General features: G+C 56.7%; 1 protein-coding gene across 2 annotated transcripts in view; it reads left to right on the forward strand.

Annotated features, from left to right (window-relative positions):
• Positions 1-2,816: 2,816 nt before the first annotated feature.
• Positions 2,817-26,411, forward strand: part of ARHGAP23 (Rho GTPase activating protein 23) — an 83,374-nt gene continuing 59,779 nt past the window's right edge. The window contains exon 1 of one of the 2 annotated variants that reach the window (XM_082605449.1): positions 2,817-2,955. In XM_082605449.1, the coding sequence (XP_082461575.1) occupies positions 2,947-2,955 (9 nt within the window). In that variant the 5' untranslated portion in view covers positions 2,817-2,946. Of the gene's footprint in view, positions 2,956-11,080; positions 11,185-26,411 lie in introns of those variants that run through there. The other variant, XM_082605448.1, reaches the window with a different exon arrangement.

Here is a 26,411-nt window from a genome sequence, read left to right on the forward strand (position 1 = left end):
CGCGGTACGCGGGCCTCTCACTGTTGTGGCCTCTCCCGTTGCGGAGCACAGGCTCCGGACGCGCAGGCTCAGTAGTTGTGGCTCACTGGGCCTAGCTGCTCCGCGGCATGTGGGATCTTCCCAGACCAGGGCTCGAACGCGTGTCCCCTCCATTGGCAGGCAGATTCTTAACCACTGCGCTACCCGAGAAGCCCACTTAACTTTTATTTATCATTTATGGGGGCTTCATGGGACCAAGCATTTTATACTCGCATCTCATTTAATCTTTCATCAACCTTGTGAGGTGGTGCTATTATCGTTCCTGGCTTACCAGTGAGGAAGCTAGAGCTCCGAGAGGTGAGAATACCTGCCCGAGACCATAAACGGCAGACCCCGGGCTTTGATCTCTGTCTGCCTCCCTCCCCCGTTACTTGAAACTTCGCAACGAGATGGGAAGTACAGTGCTGACCAGACTTGGACATTTTCTTTACCCCCTAAAAGGGGACTTTTGCCCCAGGCGCTCATCAAGAGATAAGACTTTCCTCTTTTTAATCTTATGAAGGAGATGAAATAAGACACCTGTCCAACAACCTGAGCTGGGCCCTGCCCCCACACCTACTGCTGCTCCTCTGAGGTACTGCTGTTGTAGAAGGTTCTGACCCATGCACAGTAGATACAGGAATCAGAGTAGGAGCTTGTCGGAGATCCGGCCTGCCAGGGAAGAGGGAGGCCTGGGCTGGTTGCACATGTGGACCCTGCAGGTTGGGGCAGAGACGGTGGGCAGTACCATCACTTCCGTTCACTGGGATTCTCTGCTTGTGAAGCTTCCTGTAGTGCTCAGGGTGCTTTGATAAAAGAGCTTCAGGGTCTAGCAATCTAGCCACCATGACTTTGGCTAGTAGGAGTTTACTCTTCAGGGCCAGATCAGCATCTTTGGGGACAGACAGTTCTCAACTTTGCAAAGCCCAAGCCCAGACCTTAGGCCTGGCCAAGCAACAGCTCTTTCAGAGGCCAGCATGGGTGGTTGCTGCTGGGCCACCTCCTCCTCCTTGTTTTCACTTTCAGTGGCTGCTTCAGCCCTGAAAGAGAGCCAGAGGGAAACCAACTGGGAAGACTCGGGCCTGCCTTCCACAGCCCAAGGTCCAGTTCCACCACGGCCTGGGAGAGGCCAGGTCAGGGCTGGGGGCATGTGCTTGCTGACTAGAGCACTCCTCTCTGTCTCCTGTCTCTTTAGGGCAGGACAGACTCTGTCTGCAGGGACAAAGGGCCCCATTGACCCCATAGCCTTGTGACCCTACCCAAGTCTGTCCCTCCCCGCCCCTGGCAGCCAGCAGGGCACTCACTCTGGTAGCAGACAGGGCTACGAGGCCGCTGAGAGGGCATGGCAGGGAAGCCAAGAGAGGCTGAAGCCAGCTGGGCGGGGAAGACTGGAAGTGCGTGGGTAGCGCCCCCCAGATCCCTGAGAGGAGGGGCGGCTGGGGATGAAGGGCCGCAGGGACTCCTGGCTGCACTCCCAGGAGCAAAGCAGCAAATACTCTGCAGCGCCAAAGCATGGGAGGGCTGGGGGAGTCCAACCTCAACCCCAAACGGGGCTGCCCGGGGGGCTCAGGGCCTCCCCAGCCTGCATTCCTGAATTCCTCCCCCTAACATGCCCCCTACACCCAGCCTATAAAGCCCCCTTTGTCTGGGCCCACTGAGGAGCTTAACCCTCCCCATCTCAGCTTCCAGCCCCCTGCTTCCTCACCCTCTGGTGCCTAACGAAGAGGCCAGGGCTCAGTGAGAAGTGTGAAACCCCATTCATGCCACCTGGGCACTGGCCCAGGGGTGTTGGGCAGCCAGCGCCTGCACACCGATGCCCCAACCCCACTGCCCGCCTCGGGGCAGGTTAATTCCCACCCCTGTCCACTCCGGGACTCCATACTCCTGCCCTGGGCAGCATGCCCTCCTCTCACATGCCTGCTCATGTGATAGTCCCCTCGGTGTGGCCCTGCCCTCACATGGGCAGGACAGAGGGGCAGTGGGCAGTCAGGAGCCACCCCTGATGGGGGACAGGGGTCTCAGTGGGGGGCGGGCAGTCTTTCTGCCACCTCCTTGGCTTTCACCAGAGTTGGTGGCTCCACTGCCCACAAGTCAGGTCCCCAGCTGGCATCTGGAGCTTCAGATGGCCCTTCTCTGGCAGTGGACAAACAGTTCAGTTCCTCCTCCTGCTTGGCACATGCCTGGGGCATGGTACACGGTGGGCGACAGGAATCTCCATTCCTGCTCCCCACACCCACCCAAGGGCCTCAGAACACATTTGAAGAGAGGCTGAATCCTGGCAACAAGGAGTGGCCCTCCACACCAGCTCCTGTCCTCATGGGGTCACATGGCTCTGAACCCTGCTCACCAGGGCAGGGTCTCCCTATGGTCCAGGTGCTGTGGGTATCTCTGCCCCGCTCTCAGGCAATCACAGTGGTCTGGGCCATGGGGTCAACTCTGTCACCAAGCTGCTGTGTGACCTTGGGCAAGCCCCTGTGTGGCCCTGTAAAATGCAGGGTGGGGTGCTTCCGACTCTGATAACCTCAGAAATGAAGGGGCTGCCCTTGGAGGGGATCTTCTCTGGACTAACGGTGCCCCCAGGACAGGCAGAACGGTGGGTGTTGGCAGGGATGCGCCCCTGGATGTGTGAGCAGTGTGTGTGCATTGTGTGTCTGTGTGTGTGAGGGCTGTGCCTCTACCCGCGGGCGGGGTGGGGCGGGAGGGGCGGGGTGGGGCGGGAGGGGCGGGGCGGGGGCGGGGCGGGGGCGGGGTCTGCGGGCGGGGCCGGAGCGGGGCGGGGCGGGCCGGGTCGGGGTCTGGGCTGCCTACAACAGGCGCTCCTTGCGCGCGGCGGTGGCCGGGTGCTGCACCGACTGGGCGCATGGAGGGGCCACCGCCCCCTGCGCCCCCCCGGGCTGACGCGGCGAGGACTGCATAGCGGGCGGCAGCATGGAGCAGGTCAGCGGGCGCGGGTGCGCGTCGGGGAGGGAAGGGCGGGGGCGTGAGGACTGGACGAGGGTGGGTGCGCCGAGAGGGAGGGGGGCCCGCCACCTTGGGAGGGGTTGGGGCTCTGGAGCTCCGGGCGGAGCTCTGGGGAAGGGTTACGGCTGGTGTGACACAGAGCTGGTGAGCGCGCGCGCGCGCGCACACACACACACATACACACACACACAAGTACTCCCCCACCACTGACAAATAGGGAGGCGCTCACCGAGGGCTCACACGCTGCTTCGCTCCCCATCCCCGTTCCAGAAGCAGAGCATTTAGAAGCCCCCCTCCCCACTCGGTAAGGTCCCGGTTCCATCCAGGAGCCTAGCAGGCTCTGCATAATGAAGGAGTGACAGAAGGTGGTCGTAAAACTACCGCTGACCCTCCCGACCGCCCCCACCCTGTGGGACCTAAAGATACAACCGTCCCCCTCCCCCCTATACATCAAGGGGCTTCTCCCAGCCAGCGTCCCCGTCCCCCCTATACATCAAGGGGCTTCTCCCAGCCAGCGTCCCCGTCCATTCCCAGTCACAGCAGGTGCAGCAACGGCTGCCACCATTTCATGGCAGTGAAAACGTGGGGTGGGCTGGGCAGCTTCTTCACATGCCCCCCAGATACAGACCTGCAGCCCCAGCCAGGCTCTGGGAGGGCTGTCTTTCACACAGTATCCATCAGAGGAGGTCAGGATGATGGCCCCCTCAGGTCAGACAGAGCACCTCACTCCCTCCACAGAGCTTAGCAAACCCTGGACAAGAGGGGCTGGTCCCCTTAAGTGAGTGGGGGGCTCTCTAGCCTGACTTGCAGCCCCCTGTTCTAAGATGGACAGAACCCTGATGTGGGCTGAAGGGAGGGCTGCCTTGCTCCCTTCCTAAGCCCGATTCGGTGAGAGGTCTTGGGGTGGGGTCTGGAGTGGAAGGGTTTTCTGTTCCTGGGTGTGCCTTTAAGTATCCACACTCCCAGGCTCTGCTTAAAGTGGTGGCCTGGGGCCCTGGGCTCTGAGACACCCTCCCCTCTGTGGCAGAGGGGTTCTTGTGTTCCCTGTGATGGTGGTGAGGAGGGGTGTGGGGAGGGGTAGAGGGTGTGGAGGCAGGGGGTGGGGTGATCTTAAGTTCTGGGGGGTGAAGAGGGACTCTGAGGAGTCACGAAGCACTCTGGGCATCTTCCCTGGGCTGGGTGTGATGTTTGGGGAGGGCTGTGGGCTGGTCTAGTCTCCAGGCCTGCTGGGCATCTTGGCTGTTAATTTAAATGGCCAGTGGCAGCTCCCTGGAGCACCAGGCCTGGCAGGGGGCAGGGGACTCCATTCGTCGTTCTCTGCTATTGTCATTACTGACTCAACTCCACCCTGAGCACAAAAAAGCGGGGGTTGGGGGGGACAGGACTAAAAGCCAGTGAATTGCTCACGTTAAAATAGTTAAATTTATGTTATGTGAATTTCACCTCCATTTTTTAAAAAAAGGAGGGGCAGGGCTAGGGGACACCATGACTTTCTGCCTAGAGGACCCTGAACACCTCTCACTGGGCCTGAGTTGCTCCTCCATCAGCCTTTCATACTTCTTCTGGGGGTCAGGTGCTTCCCCTTTCCCAGAGGCGGATCCTGGCTCTCCTGTGCCCTGGCATCGTGGAAGGGAAGACAGACCATGGAGGAGAGTAGGGACGTTGGGCTCTCGCCGTGGCCTCATCAAAGGGACACTGGGAGCCCTTGGACATCTGTCCTCTCTGGGCTGCTGTGAAATCCCTGCCAGCTGTGCTGAGCCGTGGCTTTCCAGTCCTTTCTAGGTGTCCTAAGACACCTCTGCTGCAAAGCACAGCAGCCAGCTTGTCCCCTGGACTGTGAGACACCCCACAACCCACAAGGGGACTCTGATGATCAGCACAACCTTGGAGGTGCCCGCACTGATGTCAGTGCCTTAAGGCAGCTGCAGCCCTGCCAGCCCCGCGGGGGTCGCCAGCTTACTGGATATGTCGGAAGCATGGTGCGTATGGGGTGCTTCTGAAATCAGAGCTTCTTTCGCCACACCAGGGGAAGCTCCTATTTTAAGTTTCCCTTGTGCCCAACCCTCTTGTAAAGCAAAGAATCCTTTTATAGTGCAAGGACCGCCCTGATGTGTCTGTTTGGTATGTGTGGATTTTGGCATGTTGGGTTTCCTTAAAGGGGAGCACGCCTGGAATCTCTCACAGGGGCTGGAATTGCTGGGTGGGGTGGGTGCCAAGACTGAAGGGCTTGCCCCCCCTGTGGTCAGCGCCCTGCCCCTCTTTTCTCTCCATTTAACTGCCCTCCCTCCCTCCCAGGGTTGGCTCAGGGCCAGACAGAGGCGCGGAGAGCAGCTGCTGGGGATTTCCAGAGCTTCCAGGGGGCGGTGGGAGCCACCCCTCCCCTCCTCCTTTCGCCCCTCCCCTCTGTTCCTCCCCTCCCTCCTTCTGTGCTCCGCTTCTAGGTCCCCCTCCTCTCTCCTCCTCTCCCCACCCCCACCCTCCCAGATGGGCCGGGAGACGGGGAGGAGAGTGGAGCTGCCCTCCTCCGCGCAGGGATTTGCAGGGGCCAGGGAGAGCGAGGCAGGGTGTGAGGGCCTGTGGCAGAGGCAGGGCCGCAGGCCAGTTGCTGGCAGAACTTAACAGCCCTCCCGAAGCATCATGAATTCAGCGTCCTGGAGCTGGAAGGGACTACATGGCCTAGCTCCTCCCAGAGGGGTCGTGCTTCAGAGAAAGAGTAAGAGCTTAGTGTCAGACCTCAGCAAGATTACTTAACCTCTCTGAGCCCGTTTCCTCATTTATGTAACGAGGCTAATAATACCTACCTTACAGTGTTGGCATGGGGAGTAATGTTTGTAAAGAAATAACGTTTGTAAAGAGCTCGGCACATAGTAGGTGCTCGGCACATAGTAGGTGCTCAACACATTTTAATTCCTTTCCCTTCCATCCTGGTGTTTTCAAGCCCCCGCTACGTGATGTCACGGTCGTCATAAGTCGTCTCTTAGTCTTGCACACACGCTCATATACACACAGTCCTCACCACCAGCTCTTCAACTGCCCCGTGTCACATAGTGGAGAGCCCTCGGGGCTGAGACCCCAGCCCAAAACCTCTTCCTCTTCCCCAACCGTGACATACGTTTCCCAACATGATTCCCCTGAGGGGCTGCCAGTTGCAAGCGGCAGGGGTGGGGCATCTTTCATCCACCCCCTGTCCTGATACCAGGGTTTCGCTGGGTGTGGCTTGCTTGCGCCAGCCCAAGGAAGCTTCAGCCTCTCTCTCCACCCCAAGTCAGCTGTCCAAAGGTTGCTGGGCTGGGGCCCCAGCTGCTTGGCAGGTTGCCAGTGCCTCTCAGCCCTCGGGCCAGGGGGCCGTACCTCCCTCCTCGAGGTGTGTTCAGGTGGGATCCCTCTTCTCCAGGATTCCTTAGGGATCTGTCAGCAGGGAGGAGGGTAGAGACTGGCACGATCTCGAGTGGACCGTTGCCCCACCCTACACCATTCAAGGAGCTTGATGAGGTCTGAGGTCCCCTCTCTGTGATGCCTGGGGCTCTGCCAGACCTGGGCCCCACCCCTTCCCTAGCTCTCAGCCTTCAGGCCTCCCTTCTCTGCCACATGCCTGTGAAGGGCCTTCAAGGTCTAGATCAAACACTGCCTCCCAAGGCCGCTGCCTTCTCTCATTACGGAAGCCTCCCTTCTGCTTTGCTCGATGCCCTGCTTGTAGCACCATCATGGCACCATCCCAGCCATCCTTGGCTGTGCTTGTTGCCCTCCCTGGAATATGAGCTTTTGGAGGACAAGCACATCACCTGGTTCGTTCCCCGCTACCCCACAGAGCAGTTTGCATGTAGACAGCACTCAATAAATGTCTTTGGACTTGACGGAACTGGGCTACCACCTGTTTTGGAAATGAAAGTTTAGGTGGGCATGGGTTGCTTCGAGGGGACAAGCAGAGGATCTGGGGGCTGAAAGCCAAAGGAACAAGAACAAGTCCGGTCTCTCCTCAGCCCTTCCCTCTAGTCCTGCCCTCCTGCCCTTCTCCACCAGGCGGTGCTCTTTCCCCTTCAATGGAAGGGCAGGCAGCTATTACCAGGTTTATGGTCACCAGCCCTGTAACCCGCCTTCCACCCATTCCTTTATCATTATCAAACGTGAGCCCTCAGTTGGAGACTGGCAGAGGAGGCCTATTGTTTTCATCTACAGAGAGTGAAAGTGAGGTTCAGAGAATATACTTTTCCTCAAAGACATTCAGCTACTAGGTGGGCAGCATGGGAACCTGAGCCCCGGTCTTTGGACTCTCGGCTCAGGGCTCCTTGGTGACACTGTACAACCCCTTGCTGGCTCCTGGCCCAGGCCTGAGCCTGACCCTGGACTGCTCTGGTCTGGAGACTCCCTGCCCTCCCGCCATGCTCCCCTCCTAACCCTACCTGGCTCTGGGGAAGGCGGGCTCTTCCTCTGGCACGACTCTGGGCTCTTTTTCCTCCACTCCGCTCATCACCCCCTCAGGCTCTCTCCCTTGGCTTCTCCTCCACAACCAAAAAGGCTGCTCAAGTGTCCCCCACCCAGAAGGAGCCATGCCTCACCCCGACTCACCTGTGCTGCCCGGCTGTCCCTCCCGGTAACTGTCTCAGCGGCCCAATTCCATTTCACCACCCTCTCTTTTTCACCCCCCCCCTTTTTTTTTATTTCTTCGCCCTTGATGCTCTCCGTCACTGCACAGTCTGGCCTCCACCTACCCGTCCCCCGCCCGACACGGTGCCACTTCCTCTGGCTCTCCTCAGTCCCCCTTGCTGCCTCTTCCTTCCTCACCTGCCCCGAAAGGTGAGTGCCCTTGTGTCCCATTCTACATCTGGTCTCCGCTCTGCGCTGTCCCTGGAGAATCTGAACCACACTCCTGATCCACCGATGACTTCCAAAGCCATTCTCTAGCTCAGGCCTCTCTTCAGGGAGATGGACCCAGGGTTCGAGGTGCCAATCACTACTCGACCAGCAACACAGCCTGCAGGTTAAGTGTATGGACTCTGGAACCCAAAGGCATGGGCTCAAATCCTGCATGGCCTTGGGTAAGATACTCAGGCCCTCTGGGCCTCAGTGTCCTTATCCGTAAATGAGGATTATAATACCTGTTTCACAGCTCCTTTGTAAGGCTAATTTGGAATAATGTATACAAGGGATTACTTAGCCCAGTGCCTGACATGTCCCTTCTCCCTGAGAACACTCCAGACAACTCGTCTACCTAATATTCTGAGCGAGAAACCTTGGAGTTGTTCTAGACTCTTCCATTTCCTTCCCGCAACTCCTATTTGGTCAACAAGATCCGGGGGCCTCTGATGATTGGTGCCCCCTGCCCAGGTGCAGGGCCCCCCCACCTGGCTACCCACCCCTGGCTCCTTGCTGCCCTCTGTTCTCTTCCATGGCTCGCCACAGTGGCCATGGCACATCTCTGCTTAAATCCCTGCCCTAAACCAGGCTAGAATCTCAGTGCCTCAGGCACAGTCACTCCACTGTAACATCCCCACCCGCATGCATTTCCTTCCTCATCCCTCCATGCTTCCTGCCCACGAACCTTCCGCTTGGCTCCAGCCACACTGCTAGAGTCTGCTCTCTCCTGCCTCCCTGCCTTTGTCCATGATAGTCTTTCTCCCTGGAGTGTTTCTCCCCCCATTGCCCACCCCACCCCGTCCCATCCATGACACCCTCAAAAGATCAGGGTCACCTGCTTCTGGAAGAATTCCTCTGCTTCTCCAGCCTCCCATGGCTCCTTTTCTGGGATCTCAGGACCCCTCAAGGGAAGGAGTTAAGCCTTATCTCCTATCCCCAGGGGCAACCTCCACTCTCCCACCCATGGTATATCAGGACTCCCAATAAACATGTGTGAATGAAGGAAGGTGATTGGGCTGGGAGAGGAATTTAGAAAGAGGGGGAGTATAAAGAGGGTCCTCAGTGAGGGACACCCTCCATCCCATGTTGGGCTTCACTGCCCTAATCCCCAGAGAAAGAGTGTGCCAGGAATAGAGTGGGTTTGGGGGGCGTGGATGGTGGGACGCAGGGAATGAGACACAGACGTCAGAGGGGATGGGGAGCCAGGATGGAAAGGAAGAATGAAAGAGGTGCTGGAGAAGGTGGATGGGGGAGGGCCGGGACAGGATGGGGGTGCAGGTCAAGGTGCAGGAAGAGGTGGGAGGGGCGGCAGGGTGGGGGAAGAGCGCACTTTCTGGGAAGTGGGAGAGGGTGGGGGAGGTGAGTGCGGTGCATTGTGGAGGAGGAATTGCCTGCCGGCCAGTGTGAGCTCATTTCCTCTCACCGCCTCCTGCAGTGTCTGAGGGCATCAGGCTCTGGAAAAAGTGAGCCAGGGGCACCCCAGAGGCCACCACCCTCCTCCCCTTCCCCACAGCCTCAGTCCAGTCTGGGTCTCAGATGCCACCACTCCCCCCCTTACACATTTGTTTTGAGGGCAAAGGACCCCTGAGCCAGGGTGGCAGCAAGCCTTGGACTGTTGGAGCCACAGGGCAGAGGGAGTCAGACAGAGGGACCTGGTTTAAGATTAAGCAAGAGAATACAGGCAGTATGATGGATTACCGTTAGATAGCAGGAAGAACTTCTCAGAAGTGGGGCATCATTCTGGCTGCACGTGAGCTTGATGAAGAGAGATGCTTATTACAAAAGCATCCCTTTCCATTGACTTCCAGGAAATTTAAAATTAATTAAATAAAACAGAAGATTTAAAAACAAGTCCATATCTCCTTCCTCAGGTTTACAGGAGTAAGGATGTTCTAGTAGGTGTCTGGGCCATACTGCCCCCTGCAGGGCCTGACTCCCTGATCCTGAGGGGTCCAGGACTTGGGGCTGATCCACTCTCAGGAGTCGGGATGGTGGCGTTGGTGAAGCAAAGAGGTTTTATGAGGCTCACTGCCCCAGAGTGGGTGGGCCATTTCAGCAGGCAGAGTCGGCCTTCCCACTTTCATTGCCTGCCTTGCCCAGATCATATTCCTATTTATCTATGGTCTCTGCCTTCCTTTCTTCACAATCTGGGTGAAGGAATGCAGGGAGCCCTTTAAAACTACAAAAAGACAAGGGAAAGAGGTAAACATAGGCTGTAAAAAATCGGAGGCAGGAAGGATGTTAGATGGCAGAAAGAACTTTCCAGAAGAAACTAAGGACTGAGAGACTGCCCCTTCCTGGATCATCAGGGGATGGGCTGCAGGGGTCCTGCCTGGGGGCAGGGAAATGAGCAATTGACTCAGGACCCCGATGGTACTTTGGGCCCAGCTCGGAGTGAAGCTGGGAAGGGAGGCTGTGGGAGCTTGTGATTGGGAGGCCTGGAGGGTCTCTGCTCTTAGTGTCACCCACTGCAGAGTGGGTCTGTGGGCTGTCTAGAGGCCTGAGCCCCAGGCTGGCTGGGTGGGGGTCTGAAGGGCTGGGGCACCTGCCTCTCTCGTACAGCCTGCATGGGATCCTGGGCTGAGACTCTGCCTGGGAGGGGTGTCCTAGATTGAGAGGCATGAAGCCCCTGAAAGTTCCCCTGTTCCCCTCGTCGTCCTCCCCCTCCCCCTTGGGTATAACCATCTCTGCCCTTGTCTCAGCTTCCGTGAGTCTCTGGATGGAAGGCTCCCTAAGCCGTTTTTCTGTCTCTCCCTCTCTTCCAACCTGGGCCTCTTCATCTTTGTCTTTGATTTTCTCTGCCTCTCTCTACTCGGTCTCTGTCGTGTCCTTGCCTCTCTCACGCTTTCTGGGTCTCTCCGTCTCTGTTTCTGACCGTCTCTGTCTGGCTGTGTTTCTCTCTGCTTTCCTTTCCCTCCCTCCCTCCCTCTCTCGGTGCCAGTTCTGTGTTCTGTGCCGCTGTCCTCTTTCCTCGGCCGGCCCGGATCACCGTCTATCTGGGCTGGTCCCCTGGAGGCCGGCCCAAGCCCTCGCTAAGACCATCTCTCTTCCGCTGGCTGTGTTCTGCCCCCCAGCTCCGCTGCCAGCGCCAAGCCCTGCCTCAGCCCTCTGTACCAGTCTGCTACCCTAACAAGAGGCAGAGGGTGCGCCCCGTCAGGAGCGCAGGAGGAGGAGCGAAGAGACGCCCCACCCCTCCGCGTTCGGCCCCGCCCCTCCGGCCCCGCCCCTCCCTGGTCCCTGCCCGCGCCCCCAGCAGTGCCCTGGCAGCAGAGCCGCAGCTGCCGCCCGATGAATGGAGTCGCCTTCTGCCTGGTCGGGATCCCGCCCCGTCCGGAGCCCCGGCCCCCCAAGGTGAGGGTGCTGAGCCAGGGGAGGGGGCGGATCCAGGCGCTAACGGGAAGCTGGCAGCTGGGGCCGGGGTCGCTGCGCCCCCGCTCGGCGGGCACAGTCTGGGGCGCACGGCGCGGGCACCACGGGCATGGCTGCAGGGAACATCGGCTGGTGGCCGGGGAGGGGGCCGGAGCGCGAGCTGCCCTGGGCAGGGGGCGGGAAGGAAGAAGGCAGGCAGGGGGCCGGGGCTAGCACGGGGCTGCCAGGGCCGGGGCACCGACCCGGGCGGCGGTGCCAGGCCCCCGGCGGCCGGGCAGCGGGGGCGGGAGGCCCGCGCCTTTTGTCCGGGTTTTCCAGGCGGGGCGCCTGCCGCCGTTTCCTCTGCCCGAGTTTTCGTTTTCCGTTGGCGAGGCCCCGGCACAGCTGGAGGGAGAGGGAGTGGGGGAGGGGTTCCCGGAGCGGGATGTCCTTGGCCACTGTGGCCGGACACCCCCTCCCTGCGCCACACTCCCCCCGCTGCCGGGCCGGACCGCCCGACGAGCTGTCCGGCGCGGGTCCACCGCCCCCCACCCCGGGGAAGAGAAACAGGCCGCGGACCCCTGGTCTAGCAGCGCGGCTGCCCTCGCCTCTGCCCTCTCGGGCTGCCTGTGGGTGGGTCTGGGCACGGGGTGCCAGGGGCATTACTCAGCGCTGCGCTGCTTTGCTTGGGTTCTTTCATCTGCCGGCTGCTGAGGCTGGGGAGGGCCAGCAAGGGCCTCCGAGCCCCACTGGGGCCAGCACCCTGCCTCTGAGCCTGACTGCCCCGTCCCACTGGAGCGCCCCAACATGCACTCCACCCCTTTCCAAGTCGAAGGGTTGAACACTGTCAGGCCAGTCATTTTCTGAGCTTGACAAAGAAGTTTCCTGGGGGTCCAGGTTGGGATCAAGACCTGGGCTGAGGAGGTCTCTTCCTCTTTTGACGGGGCTGGAGGATTTAGGGCCATTCCTCCCCAACCATCCCCTCAGTGTTGGAGCTGGGGTCTGGTGCTTTGCAAACTCTGAGACTGGTGTGTATCTCAGGAGCTGGATGTAGGCACAGTTCTCCCTTGGTCTGCATCTCTATCCCCTGACTCCCCCTCCACCTTTCAGCCAAAGTGTTTCCTAATTAGAAACTTGAATTCCAGGGTGGACTGGGGATGGAAGTGAATGTCATTATCGTTGAGTTCCTTGGATTCCCACCCCCCACCCCCCAACACACACACACACCAACACCTACTTCATCTCCACCCCCCCTACTATCTCCACCCCCAGCCCCACCCTGTGGCCCAGCTGTGGGAGGGCAGGGAAGGTGTTTGATCCCCTGGGGTTCTCCCCCTCTGCCAGGACAACAGCCCCATTCCCCAGACCGGCTGCTCTCACTGAGATGTGCTCACTGGCCTGCGACTTGAATCTCAATTACATAACCAGTCATTTCGCCTCCAAACACAGCCCAAAGGCCCCCCGCCCCAGCCTCTTCCACTTGTTCACAAGGTGGTTGGGTCCACCGTAGGTTTCTGGGAGCTCCAAGTTCCTGCATCTGAAGCCCCTCCCTCCCCTTGGGAATGATGAGGGCAGTGAATCCTTCAGTGCTGGATTTCAGGGCCTCAGAAGCCCTGGGAGCAGGCAGCGTGGGTATTGGGGTCTGAGACCACACAGCGACAGTGTCAGGTCTAGAACCTGGGTCTTCTGATGGGAGTCACAGCACAAGATGAAGCTCTAGGGAGGGGAGCATTATTCGGAAGGTGCCTTTGGGACACCATGGGGAACGGGGCAGGCTTTTGAGGATCTCAGCTCAAACAGAGAGGGACTGGACGCTGGGAGTGGGCCTTGTGTTTGGGCAGCCTGGGTGGGGATGTCTGGGCCCCCGCATCAGGCCAACCCTGAGCTCAGGGGCAAGGGGAGCAGGAGGCCAGTCTGGCCCCCAGGGGTGCAGAATTTTTGGCATGGAGTGGGGGATGAGGGAGGGTGCTGAACAGGGCAGTGCAGTAGTGGGCAGAGGCATTTATTGCTTCCTCCTTTATCACAGGGATACTTAAGAAGGACTTCATGATGTATCAGATTAAAAGAGAGTCTACAAAGGAGAATGCAATAAGTTACCGAATGAGGGACTGCAATTAGCCATTTGGGAGAACTTCTAGGGAGAGGCTTACAAGCTGCAGCATCCCAGGTGAGCCTGGAGCATCACACAGGGAAGTTTCCTCCAGTATAGTGGGTTAGGTAGATTCCTGTAATGTTGGATTCCAGTGTAGAAATCTGGAGAGATTCATGGGAGATGCAAATATACTCAAATGAGCATATATATTAGTGCCTGAAAACAATGTGTTTTAAGGATGGAGAATTGCTCTAATGGTATAGCTGATAGCTAAGACATAGATAGCAATTACTCTAGGCCAGGATTTATGTAAGTTACCTCCTTTAACCCTCACAAAACCACCATGACGTGGGTGCCGTTATTATCCTCATTTTTCAGTTGAGGACACTGAGGCACAGAGAGCCAACAGCTTGGCCAAAAGCACATCGCTAACAAGTGGCAGAGCCAGGGTCGGAACCCAGCAGTCTGGCTCAAGTTCACGGTCTCACTCCACTACCCTGCTTTTCATGACCTGCCTTGTCTGCTCTCACTCTCACCCTGAATCTGGGTCCGTCTTGGATACAGGCCAAGATCAAGGTCAACCTCTTGCTGGATTGGAGCTTGGTTGCTTTCAGCTGGGACACGGATGGGGACAAGAGGTCTCAGGGTGGCAAAGCCTCAGGTGTCCGTCCATGGTTGGTGGGTGGGGAATCAGCTCATTTACTCCACCAACCCCCCATCCCGCCCTATGCTAGCCCACCGCACTTGGGCTGTGGCTTGGTTCATTGGTGTTTTCCTTCCAAAGGGGCATCCGCCCTGCTCTATTGGCTGCAGGGGTTCAAAGGTGAGATATTGGCTTGGTCAGGGATTTGGACAAAGCCCGGTTTTAATTATCCTGCTCTCTCTCCCTCCCCAGAGAGAGCCATGAATAGGGCCTGTGGGAGCTGGCTCTGCCTTTCCCCTAGTACCCTCCAACCCCTTCAAACAACCCGCCTTTAGATCCAGGCCTCCCTCTTTCATGTGAAATTGTGCCAGCTCGTCAGCAGGGCAGTGCCAGTCAGTACCAGGCAGGCATCTCCTCTTCACTGCCTCAGTGGGACGACAGGCTGGGATGGCCTTGGGACTGGACTCTGGGGCGAGTTTAAAGCTCTATGGGGTGGAGTGTATTCATCATCTATCAGAGTGAGTCAGGACCAGAGGGGTCATCTTGTCCAACAGTGGGGAACCTGTGGCCAGAGAGTGGCCAAGGTCAGATAGGCCGGGAGTGGTGGACATGAACCCAGGGGTTCTGACTCCCGGGCTCCCAGGCCATGCCTTTCTCCACACAGTTCTGTCTCGGGTGCCCCCCTCCAGTGCGGGGTTCTGAGATTAGGCCCCAGGAAGGGAAAAGGAGGGCAGGGAGGAGCAGGGACAAGTGGACAATGTGTCCCATTCATCTCTGTGTCCCCAGTGGCCAGCACAGTGCCTGGCACAGAGCGGCCCTCCATAAATGTTTGTGAAGTGCAGGCCGGGAGCAGCCCCTCCCCTGGCCTCGTGGCTGCCCCGTGCCCAGCTCTGCCCAGCATTGTGATGCTTGGTCTACCCATCAGTCTCCCCTGCCGGACTGGGAAAATAATCATAGCAACTACTTGCACAGTGCTGACCACTGGGTACATTATTCCTATCCCTTTGACAGATGAAGAAACTGGCACAAAGAATTGTGTGGCTTCCAGAGGTCACACGGCTAGTAAGTGGCAGAGCTAGGGAGCTGACCGTGCTTATTCCAAGCAGCCCCAGAGGTGTCATGTGTATCTTGGTATCCACAGGGCCTGGTATGCAGCCAGTACTCCGAGAATGTTTGTTGATTGACTGACTCACTGGCTCACTGACAGTATATGGAAAAATCACGGAATCCTGTCATCCTTTGGAGGTAGCTGGGTTGGAGTCTTGGGAAAGTAGCCTAGAGGAGCATCATTTTGTTATCTGTGCCAGGAGTGCCGGAGCCAAACCTAGAGAGGAAAGGAAAGCTCACCCAGGGGAATTCCCTGGTGGTCCAGTGGTTAGGACTCTGTGCCCTCACAGCAGGGGACACGGGTTCCATCCCTGATCCGGGAATTAAGATCCTGCAAGCCGCGTGGTATGGCCAAAAAAACCCCACGCCCTATCAGTACTGCCCTCCAAGACTTAACAGCAGCCACTGGGGCCCCTCAGCTTTCTGACTTCTCTCTTGTTCCCACTCCCTCCCTTCCTCCTGCAGAGTTCCAAGGGGATGGTGCTGAGCAGTGGGCAGGTGGGAAAAGACTACAGGTTGGATTAAAGATGTCTGTTCCTTTTTCATCTCTCTGGCCCTGAGATGTTCAGCCCAATGCATCACCTTTGTGGAAGATTCTGTGCCTTTCAAGTTGGAGGGTGGACGGAGTGTCAGGTTTGGGACAGGGCCTGTCATAGTTATCAGTTCTCCATCTCTCACCGCCAGTCCTAAACCTGAGTCCCAAGGTCACCTCCTCCAACCTTCTCAAACCTGCATGCCCCTAGGCGGGTGACCTCTTCCTCTCTGCCTCCCCCTGCTCCCCACTGGCTGGGGCTGTCACTGTCCCCAGGCCACACTTCATCTGCTGACAAAGGCTGGTGGGAGCTAACTAGGAAAAAAGAAGTGTGGTGGGTGTGGTCTGCCTTCTCATATCAACAAACAACCTCGGGAGATGAGAGGCCCAGGCCTGGCACAGCCCCTGGTACATTGGGAGGCACATTGGGTGTCTAGGCCCTGCCTTCAGCCTGAGGGGGTTCAAATTTCAGCTTTACCCCTTATTCACTATGTGACCTTGGCCAAGTTACTTAGTTGTTTTTAGCCTCCATTTTCTTATCCCTGAAATAATCCCTCAAAATTGTTGAGAGGATTAAATGAGGTAATACAGGTAAACTGGCTGACACTTGGTAATCTCAACTATTAGCAGCAACTGGATGAAAATGAGAACAACACAATTTGGGCTCAATAACGAGAGTCCTTTATGGTCGGAGTAATGGGAAGAGCAGTCCCTGGAGGTAATGAGGCCCCTGTCAGTGGAGGTGAGCAAGCACAGACTAGACTAGAGAGAGTTCAGGCATTGGGTGAGGGGTTGACATAGAAAACCTTAAGGACCCTGCTTTGGGATCAGCACCGTGTGGTAGGAAATTAGAGGAGCAGGTGAGACCTGGTTCCCGCTGCTGGGAACTGGGGAGCAGAGTGAGAAGTTGGCTGCTGTGGTTTGGGCTATGAGGCTCCTCTGAGGAGAGGGAGTCCCGAGAGGTTGCCTGGAGGAGGTCTGGAAGGATGAGCATGGTTCTGACGGGTGGGAGAAGCGGGGAGGCCACTGCAGGCCAGGAAGGGCTGGGTGGCTGAGGGGCGGTGCGATGCCTGGACCACTGGCTCTGAAGTCAGCCCAAGGCTGCCTCCACATCCTGGCTGCCCAAAGGGGTTGGGTGTGTGGTGGGGGTGGGGAACTGGTAGCTCCCTGACCCCCCACCCCCCAGACTCTCCTGGACGAGGGGCCAGGGCTACTCCGTGTGGCAAAGAGCTGGGGCCTGTAAGGAACAGAACTGTGGAAAGAAAGACTTCTTATGCCCAGTGCATTTGGGGGCGTCTGGGGGTCGGGGGAACAGTGGGGCCTTTGTCCCCAGCCACCGGGAATCTGGCCGAGCAGCCAGCCCTGGGTCTGGCTGGGCCCTCGGCAGGCAGGTCCTCTTTGAAGTGACCCTTTCAAAGCTCAGCCTGAATCCCTGGGAGGAGAGAACTTGGGGCGGAGCATGGGGATGACTGAGACCCACAAGCCAAGGATGGAAACAGACCCAGGACTGGCCCCTTTGGTGGGAGGGCTGGGGGGGAGGTGTGTGGGCCAGAGGAATGTGGTCAGGCTAGGGGGACATGTGGGAGCCATGTGGGAGGACAACCACTCCAGGGTCTTGGCCCCCAAGCGAGGGTTAATTAGGGAAGGACAGAGTTCATTTTGGCCTAGTTTCCAACAGTCCCTAGCTTGACTTCTCTCTGACTCTGGGCTCCTAAATCTGCAGCTTTTTCCTTTTTAATTTCCTCAAAGAGTGTGAGAGCTCCTTGGAGAGAATTGGGTGTAGACGCAGGACTTAGAGGCCTCGGTAGGAGGGAGGGGTGGAGATCTGGGCTAGCCTGAGAGCCCAGAAAGGCTGGAAGGGGACGCTGCAGTGCAGACCCCTGCCCTCCACCACAGAGTTTCCACCATTCTCCAAAAGAGAGCGGGGGAGTGGGGAGAGATGCCCCCAAGAAAGGGAACATCTTTGTAAGTTTTAGCTGGACAGATATTAGAGACCACCCCCTCCCCTGCCTCCCCACTTGGCTCAAAGGGAAACTGAAGGGGCTTCCCTGGTGGCGCAGTGGTTGGGAGTCCGCCTGCCGATGCAGGGGACGCGAGTTCGTGCCCTGGTCCGGGAGGATCCCGTGTGCCGCGGAGCGGCTGGGCCCGTGAGCCATGGCCGCTGGGCCTGCGCGTCCGGGGCCTGTGCTCCGCAACGGGAGAAGCCACAACAGTGAGAGGCCCGCATACTGCAAAAAAAAAAAAAGGGGGGGGGCGGAAACTGAGTCCTAGAGAAAGGCCAAGGCCAAGGGACTAGAAGCAGAGGGAAGGGAGAGGCAAAAGTGGGAGGAAGAGGGAGCTTGGACGCCAGGTGAGAAGTGGGTTCAGGCTGCTGAGTTCTAAGCCAAGGGTAGTGGAGAAGTGCCCATGGTCTCTCCAGCCCTGACCTGCTGTGATTCCATGAACAGGGGGAAAGGAAGGGGCGAATTTCTGTTGGCAGTTTTTTTTGGACTGAGTAGTGGACCGTGAAGCCTTCGGCAGCCCAGGTGAGACCCCTACCCCACCCTGAGGCTGTTTTCTGGTTCATGCCCCGCATCCCCATCTTCCCCTGGCGCCACGGCACTCTCTGTACTTGGGAAGATTCTTCCAAATCTCCCTTTCCTCTCCCGAGGGTGTGGCCCCTGGTTCCTCCCCAAGAGAGGGAGTAGGGAACTGAGCACACCAGGCCGTGACTGGGGACTGCAGGCAGCTCTGGTACTTTCCTGTATCTTGCACTGGCATCCGAAGAACTGAGCCCTCATTAGCTCTAATGAAGCCTTGGCATCGTGCCCCACCTCTGCCCTGCAGCACCTGGTGTGGGTGAGGGGATAAGGGGGCAGCTGAGGTTGGACCCAGAGCCCAGGAGGGGGTGGGATGTCTGCAAGAGGGGAGAGTGGGAGTTAGGAAATGGGGGTCACACAACAAGGCCAGGACTGCTGGTGGGATGAAAAACAGGGCCCTCTTCCTTTTGAACTGGGACCTTTTCCTCCTCCAGTGGCTCCCAGGTGCTATGGTCCCCACAGTGCTAGGGAAAGCATTATCCGAGACTGGGTGTGGCCCAGGGCTCTGAGGACATTCCCAGGCCTGGCTTGTGTGAGACTGTCCTCTCCCTAATTATAGCCTGGGGCAGGAGAAGGCCCTGACTCCAGAAACTGGAGGCTCAGTGCCTGGGAAAATCAGGCAGCGGCTAGATTTTCATGCAAACCATACTTTGTTCATTTGGTGACCATTTCCTCTGTGCCTTCTGGGTTCCAGGCTCTCTCTGTGGGTCTTGGGACCTGGGTGGATATGACACAGCCCGGCCCTCAAGGGGTTCCTTGTCTGCTTTTCTCACCACGCAAAAGCTCCACTAAGATTTTTTCAGGGGTTCTGAGATGTGCATCTACAGTATCTGCCAGTCCAGAACACCCCTTGCCACCCCCCAAAACATTATCATAAAAATTGGCCTGATCTAACTGGGGAGACAGATCCAGTTAGACAGCCCCTGTCTTCACTGTGACATCGTTTGAGTGTGAATGAGGTTACAAAAGTGGTAACAGGAGTTTACAGATGGCAACAGTGTCACTGGGGAGAATTGCTATAGGGATTGGTTAAAAACCAGTTGGTGATATGATTAATCTCCTTTCTCTCATCTCGTTTCCAAACAATAGTTAAGCTGAGGATTCTTTTTTTTTTTTTTTGGTATGCGGGCCTCTCACCGCTGTGGCCTCTCCCGTTGCGGAGCACAGGCTCCAGACGCGCAGGCTCAGCGGCCATGGCTCAGGGGCCCAGCCGCTCCGCGGCATGTGGGATCTTCCTGGACTGGGGCACGAACCCACGTCCCCTGCATCGGCAGGCGGACTCTCAACCACTGCGCCGCCAGGGAAGCCCCAAGCTGAGGATTCTTTATCGAAACTAATTTTGATCAGTTTTCAAGGACCATCATGAAGTGGTTGTACATTTAACTGATATAAGAACCAAGACCCTGAGAGGCTAAATTACTCCACCAAAGGTCACCCGGCATCCGAATTTAAATCTGGGTCTTTCTGAATCCTAACTAAGGCTATCCTGTGTCACGGCTACATTCCCTGACAAGGAAGAGCCTGGGAGCACAGCTGCCACCCTGGGAAAGTGGACCCTTCCCCCTGCCCCCAGCTGAGCCTTGAAATCCAAGTAGGGGTTGGCCTAATGAGGGAAAGGTGGTGGATGCAGGCAGCACAATTATGTTCTGCTTCTCCGTGACTCTGCTTGCACAGGGATTTTCCCTATGCCTCCCTGGAGTCTGGGTTTGCTCACGAGCGGTGTGGAGGACCCCATGGCTCTGTCAATAAACACGGGCTGAGTCCCTGCCTCCTCTAGAGATGCTCCAGCTCTGAGGGGAAGAAGACTTTACCAAGGAGGTGAGGCTTGCCAAGGCTTGAAAGATGCCTGCTGGGATCAGTGGGCTGGTGGAGGAGGGAGAGCAGGGCATTCCAGGCAGAAGGACCCAGCGTGAGCAAAGGCAAGGAGGTGTGAAACAGCCTGGCCTCTTGTGGGTCAATGAAAGCAAGACTGAGAGTAAAGAGAGATGAGATTGTCAAGGCCGATGAGGGCCAGATCCTGTCCCTCTCCTCCGTCATCATGGCGGATCCTTCATGCCATACTAGGGAACTTGACTTGCTCCCGTAGATACCGTGGAGCCATGGAAAGGTGTCAGGAAGTGGAGGCAGCAGGCGAGCTGAGAGATGATGAGGGTTAAACGTGGAACTGGAGATGCAGAGGAGAGGAGAGGAGTGGGATGCATCACCCTCTTCCCCTCCCCAGAAGCTTCCGTGCCATCTCTTCCCCTTGTCTGATATAGCCTTCCCTGCCTTCTCCATTTCGCAAACTTCTATTTATCCTTCAATGCTCAGTTCAAATATCCTTCTCTGTAAATCTGCCACCCCTCCCCCCACCAGCCACCAATTCCTCGAATATATGGGGATTTCCTCCTCTGGGGACTAGACTTTAAGCCCCATCAGGGTAGGGACTTTTGTCTTGTTCACTGCTCTATCTCCAGCTTCTAGACCAGGCCACGTTGAATGAATACTGTTGACTGATGAACTGAAAATTTCCATAGCACTTCGCACTGCCTTGTGAAAACCCCATGATAATAATAGGAGTATTGGTTGCAACTAACATTTATTGAACATTTCAGTGCCGGGCACTGCTGTGCTGAGCACTTTATACACACTAGCTCTTTAATCTGCACAACAACCTCATGGAGAATGGATGATCTCTATTTTATCAATGCAGAAACAGAAGCTCAGAGAGGTTAGTAACTAGTCCAAAAGGATACACAGCTAGGAAGTGGGATTCAAGTTGGGATTCAAAACCAGATTCCTCTGAATCCTGTTTAGGAATGTTTAAACACTACGCTCTGCAGCCTTTTAATTTTGTCTCATGTCTGTTTCTTCATAAAATCTCATGTTTTTTTAATTAATGAAAAAAAATCCTTTGTGGACTACTGAACTAAGATTTGTTGAACAACTTCTATGTGCTGGGCACTCCACACTAAGCCCCCTCAAGGACCCCATTTACAACTGAGGAGACTTGAGAGGAAAGAGACTTGACTGGGGTCACACAGCTGGGACCTGATCTTACAACTCTTTGACGCCTCGCCCTCCGGGACACCTAGTCAATAGTGCCAGAATGAAAGAGGAGCCGGGCTCTGAGATTGACTGATTTGTTTGGGGGCACACAAGGGGCTGGACTGGGCCAGGGAAGTGCTCCCCACTTCCGTCACTGATGAAGAAAGGGGGTCCAGAGGCAGGAATGGAACTGTTGTAATTTCCCAAGTGCCCAGCTGTGTGTCAGACATGTGAGCTCCAAGGAGGAGAGGCTGACCTGGCGCTGGGGTGGGCGGGGATGGTATCACAGCAGCAGAGCCTTACCAGGACCTTGACAGAACAGCGTGAGAGGCCTCCAGAGGCTGCACATATCAGTGCGACTTCAGCCAAGGGGTGACCCGAAGGACAGCTCGGGAACCGCGGCTGCCCGGCTGGAAGCCGGTGTGAGCAGGGGCCCTGCGCGGGTCTAGTGCCCCTTAGGACCACCTTCCCGGAAGGACAGAGACCCACCAATCAGATAAGCCAGCTGCTCTCTATTTGCATGTCATCTGCATGACCACACCTCTTCGCTCCTGCCACTCAGCCTCGGCCTCCAAGAGTGCCTCCTGGGCCTCCGCCCCATTTCAGGACCCTGTACAGGGCTGGCGTGGGAGGGCTGGGCTGGGGGGCTGCGGGGCGTGTAGGGCAGACCTGGGCGGCCAGCCTGGCCGCCCTATTCATAGCTCAAGGGCTGGCGTGGTTCGCATATTTGGCGTTACTCACGTCTGGCTGGCCCGCGGCTGCCGCCCCCCGCGCTCCTCCCTCCCTCCTCTTTCCTCCTCTCTTCGCTCTTCCCTCTCTCCTCTCCCACCTTCGATCTCTGCCAATTTTCCTGAAATCTAGGGTTGGCCGAACCCACAGGAGGAAACTGAGGCCTAGGGAGGGGCCGTGTCTTTCGGCCGGGCCTCCAGGGAGAAACTGGTAGTAATGAGGCGTATAATGAGGTGGCTGAGAGCCTGGGCTCTGCCGGCAGACAGACCTGAGCTTGAATCTGAGCTGCCGCTAGCTGTGGCACCCCGGCAAGTTCCTTAGCTTGCAGTCCGGGAAGCTTTTCAGAAACAGTCAAGCTGAGACCTCGAGGATAAGGGATCAGTTAAGGGAAGGTGGGGGAGGGAGAGAGACAAATGTTATATTCCAGGGAGAGGGAACTGTGGATGTGGTGGACCAGCCCTGAGTGGACAAGGGCTTGGCCAGCTGAGGTGAGGGGACAGCGGACCCTGCAAAAGAGATGAAGCAGCTTCCCTTTTCTCCCCACCCCTTACTCCCTTATCCCAGCACCCCCACTTTCTGGATCTGGTTCCTACTGAGGAAGGAGCAGGGGTACAAAAAGATGGACAAAGATGCGAAGCAGCCTCTGCCCCAGGTAGACCTTTCCTGGCGGCAGGGGGTTTGCCAACCATCCGCTTTCTCTGAGGAGAAGCTCATTCATTCCTGTACATTCAGGAGCAGTGTGCCGAGCACCCACTCTGTGCCAGGTGCCATGCCAGGAGCTGTGGATTTGACTGCCAGCAAAGCAGACATGGTTCCAGCCTTCCAGAACTCACAGCCCCAGGGGGGAGATGTTGGTCAAAATAACCTCATAAATATACAGCCACCATCTCGAGAGTGCTGTGAGAGGGTGCAAAGGGACCTGACCTGGTCTGGGGGCCAGAGGAGGTGTCTCTAGGGAGTGACTTTTTTGCTGAGAACTGCAGGGTGGGTAGGAGTTAATTAGGGTGTGAGTTGGTGAGGCAGGGAGGGAGCCAGGGAAGAGAGAACAACATTCCAGAAACAGCATGTGCAAAGGACCTGAGGCTGGAAGCCTGCCTGGTCAGCAAAAGAAATAGAAGGAGGCCAGGGTAACTGGAGCACAGAGAAAGGGGGTGTGGTGGGCATGGAACCCAGAGGCACGTCCCATAGGGCCTGGTGGTCATAATATTAAAACAATTAGTCTGGACTGTAAGGGGCCAGAGGAGTGATGGAGACTTGGGGTAGAGTGGGCATGGTGAAGTGGGTGGGCTCAGGAGACATTTGGGAAGCAGAGTCCACTCTGATGGGTGGCATGTAGGGCTGGGGTCATAACCCCTCCCATTTATTGGTTCCCAGAATGCTTTCCCAGCAACTTTGTCAGGCTGCTATCCCTAGCTTCATTTTGTAGTTGAAGAAATAAGAAAACCTGTGTGAACTTGAGGTCCCACAGCCAGAAGAGGACTAGCTAGGGCCAATACCATTGGCAAGCGTGACCCTTTCTCTAGATCAGCTTTTCTCGATGCTGGGCCAGTGGTCTCTCTCTCTCTCACCAGCCTTCTATCCTCCACCCCTAGGCGCCCTGTGGGTTAGCTTAGCATTCCCTACCTAGCACCAGACTGGGTGGGGGACCCAAGAGGCCAAGGTGGTGTGTGGGTGTGTGTCACACTTATCCCAAGAGGCTGCTCTGCTGTTAAATGAGGTAATGCATGCGAAATGTGCCTGGCATATAGTGAGGGCTCAACAAATGTTAATTACTGCTGTGGCTGTTACGACGTCCCCAGTGCAGAGCCAGGCACATGGTAAAGGGGGCGGATCTGGGGCCGAAGGCGTTGCTGTTTGTCCTCTTCTGATCACAGAGCCCAGCCCAGAAATCATCTCAGCTCCCTCACAGGCAGGAGCCGGGGGTGGGGGCGGGGGGAGGTTGTTTGTCCCTGCAGAGCCACCATCCATCCCCTCCACCCTTCCAGCTGCCTCTGTGGCATCATGGGCTGGATTAGGGAGAGGTTCAACTCTTAGGCAGGGTGAAGGGATAACCTGGGCAGGTTGAGCAGGGCCTGGGGTGAGGGGGGTGAGTGGTTTCAGGGGTGGAGCTGAGAACCTCCCCCTGCAGGGAGCCCCATGTGCCCTTGGGGAGACTTTTGGGATCTGCTGAGACCTGCCTTGGGAGGGGATGACGTCTCAGCTTGACTTGGACTGAGTGATCCCCTGGAAGAAACCAGTGGGTGCACCTGTTGTCTCTGCCCAGGTGGTCAGATAACAGGAAGAACTTCCAGAGAGAGGTGTGGGGGACAATAGGAAGAGCCATGGCCAGAGTTCTCCCCCAGTCTCCTCTGAAATGAGCTGTTCAGTGTGGAGTCAAAGAATGGATACGATGCTTTTGGAGAAGAGTCATTGCAGGCATTTTCTGGCCTTCAGGAATGACTGTCCCTAACATGATCTAGTCTGAAAAAGGGCTCTGGCCTCTCTCCAGGACTCCTTGACCAACGAAAGTGAGACCCTTCCTAAGGTCCCACAGTTGCTCTGTCCTTCTGCAGAAGACCCTGCTCCTCTGTACGAGATGGGGAGGGCGACCCTGGGGCCTGGTTGGGGGCCTGGAGAATGCAGTGGGGGAGGTGGGGTGGAAGGAATGAGAGCGCCCTGCCCACTCTGGGCTGTGAGGGAGCTAAGTGTGCCGGACCTGGGCCACCAGGGGGCTCTGCCGCACACGGGACCTGCCTGCATCCCTGACAAGACTGTGCATCCTTCAGCGTTCAGGCAAGGTTTCCTTGGAGCGTGTGCACGAGAGAGCACGTGAGAACGGGGTCTTGCCTCTATGTGCACACCCTGGTATGTGTGTATATGTTACGGGTGGTGCGTAAGCATATGTAGGCTTGGGAAAGACGTGTGTGCTGGGGCGCGGGGTCAGGCCTCATGGGGTCAGGAACCCCATACTTAGCCTGGCTTTTGCTAGAAAAACTCTTCCAAGGTTCTGACAGCTTGGGACGTGACCTCTCAAGGGACTGTGCATCCATCAGTCCAGCCTCCGATTGATGGTAGGTCCTCATCAATGCCAAGGACTTACTCTGTGGGAGGTTCAGACGCCCCTGGAAGCCTGAGAACTCCCCTTGTGCTCCGTCTACTAGGGCCTCAAAGATGACAGCAGGGGTTCTGGGAAGGCACGGTGGACGGGGTGGGAGGGAAAAGTCCTCCCTGCAGGAGGTCCCCAGCTGTCCCAGGCAATCTCTGTGGGCAGGGCCTGCTCCTGGGCCCCACTGGAAGACCCGTTCATTTGTTCCATCTTCTTTCAACGATATATATTTTTTTCATTTGAATTCTGACTTTGCCATTGTTTTTGGTGTGTGGCAAAATATACATAACTCAGAATTTATCATTTTTAAAAAATTTTATTTATTTATTTATTTATTTAATGGCTGTGTTGGGTCTTCGTTTCTGTGCGAGGGCTTTCTCTAGTTGCGGCGAGCGGGGACCACTCCTCATCACGGTGCACGGGCCTCTCACTGTCGCGGCCTCCCCTGTTGCGGAGCACAAGTTCCAGACGCGCAGGCTCCGTAGTTGTGGTTCACGGGCCTAGTTGCTCCGCGGCATGTGGGATCCTCCCAGACCAGGGCTCGAACGCATGTCCCCTGCATTGGCAGGCAGACTCTCAATCACTGCGCCACCAGGGAAGCCCCAGAATTTATCATTTTTAAGTGTAGAGTTCGGTGGCATTAAGTACATTCACATCGTTGTGCAACCATCACCACCACATGCCTCCAAAGCTCTTTTTTTTTTTTAAATTTATTTATTTTTGGCTGCATTGGGTCCTTGTTGCTGCGCGCGGGCTCCCTGCAGCTGTGGCGAGTGGGAGCCACTCTTCGCCACCGCTGTGCATGGGCCTCTCTCTGTGGTGGCCTCTCTCGCTGCAGAGCACGGGCTCCAGGCGCGCAGGCTTCAGTAGTTGTGGCTCACGGGCTCCAGAGCGCAGGCCCAGCAGTCGTGGCGCATGGGCCCAGTTGCTCTGCGGCATGTGGGATCCTCCCGGACCAGGGCTCGAACCTCTGTCCCCTGCATTGGCAGGTGGATTCTTAACCACTGCGCCACCAGGGAAGCCCCTCCCGAACTTTTTTCATCTTCCCAAACTGAAACTCTATACCCACTAAACCATAACTTACATTCCCCTTTCCCACAGCCTTTGACAACCACCATTCTATTTACTGTCTCTATGAATCTAGGTATCACATATAAGTAGAATCATAAAATACTTGCCTTTTTGTGTCTGGCTTATTTCACTTAGCATAATGTCTTCAAGGTTCATCTATGTTGTAGCATGTGTCAGAGTTTTAAGACAAAATTCCATTGTATGTTTGTGCCACATTTTGTTTATCTAATTCATCTGTCATTGGACATTTGGGTTGTTTCCACCTTTTGGCTTTTATGAATAATGCTGCTATGAACATCACTGTACAAATATCTGAGTCCCTGCTTTCTCTTCTTTTGGGTACATGGCCAGATGTGGAATTGCTG

Source organism: Mesoplodon mirus, assembly GCF_964341445.2.
Source record: "Mesoplodon mirus genome assembly, chromosome: 18".
Classification (NCBI taxonomy): domain Eukaryota; kingdom Metazoa; phylum Chordata; class Mammalia; order Artiodactyla; family Ziphiidae; genus Mesoplodon; species Mesoplodon mirus.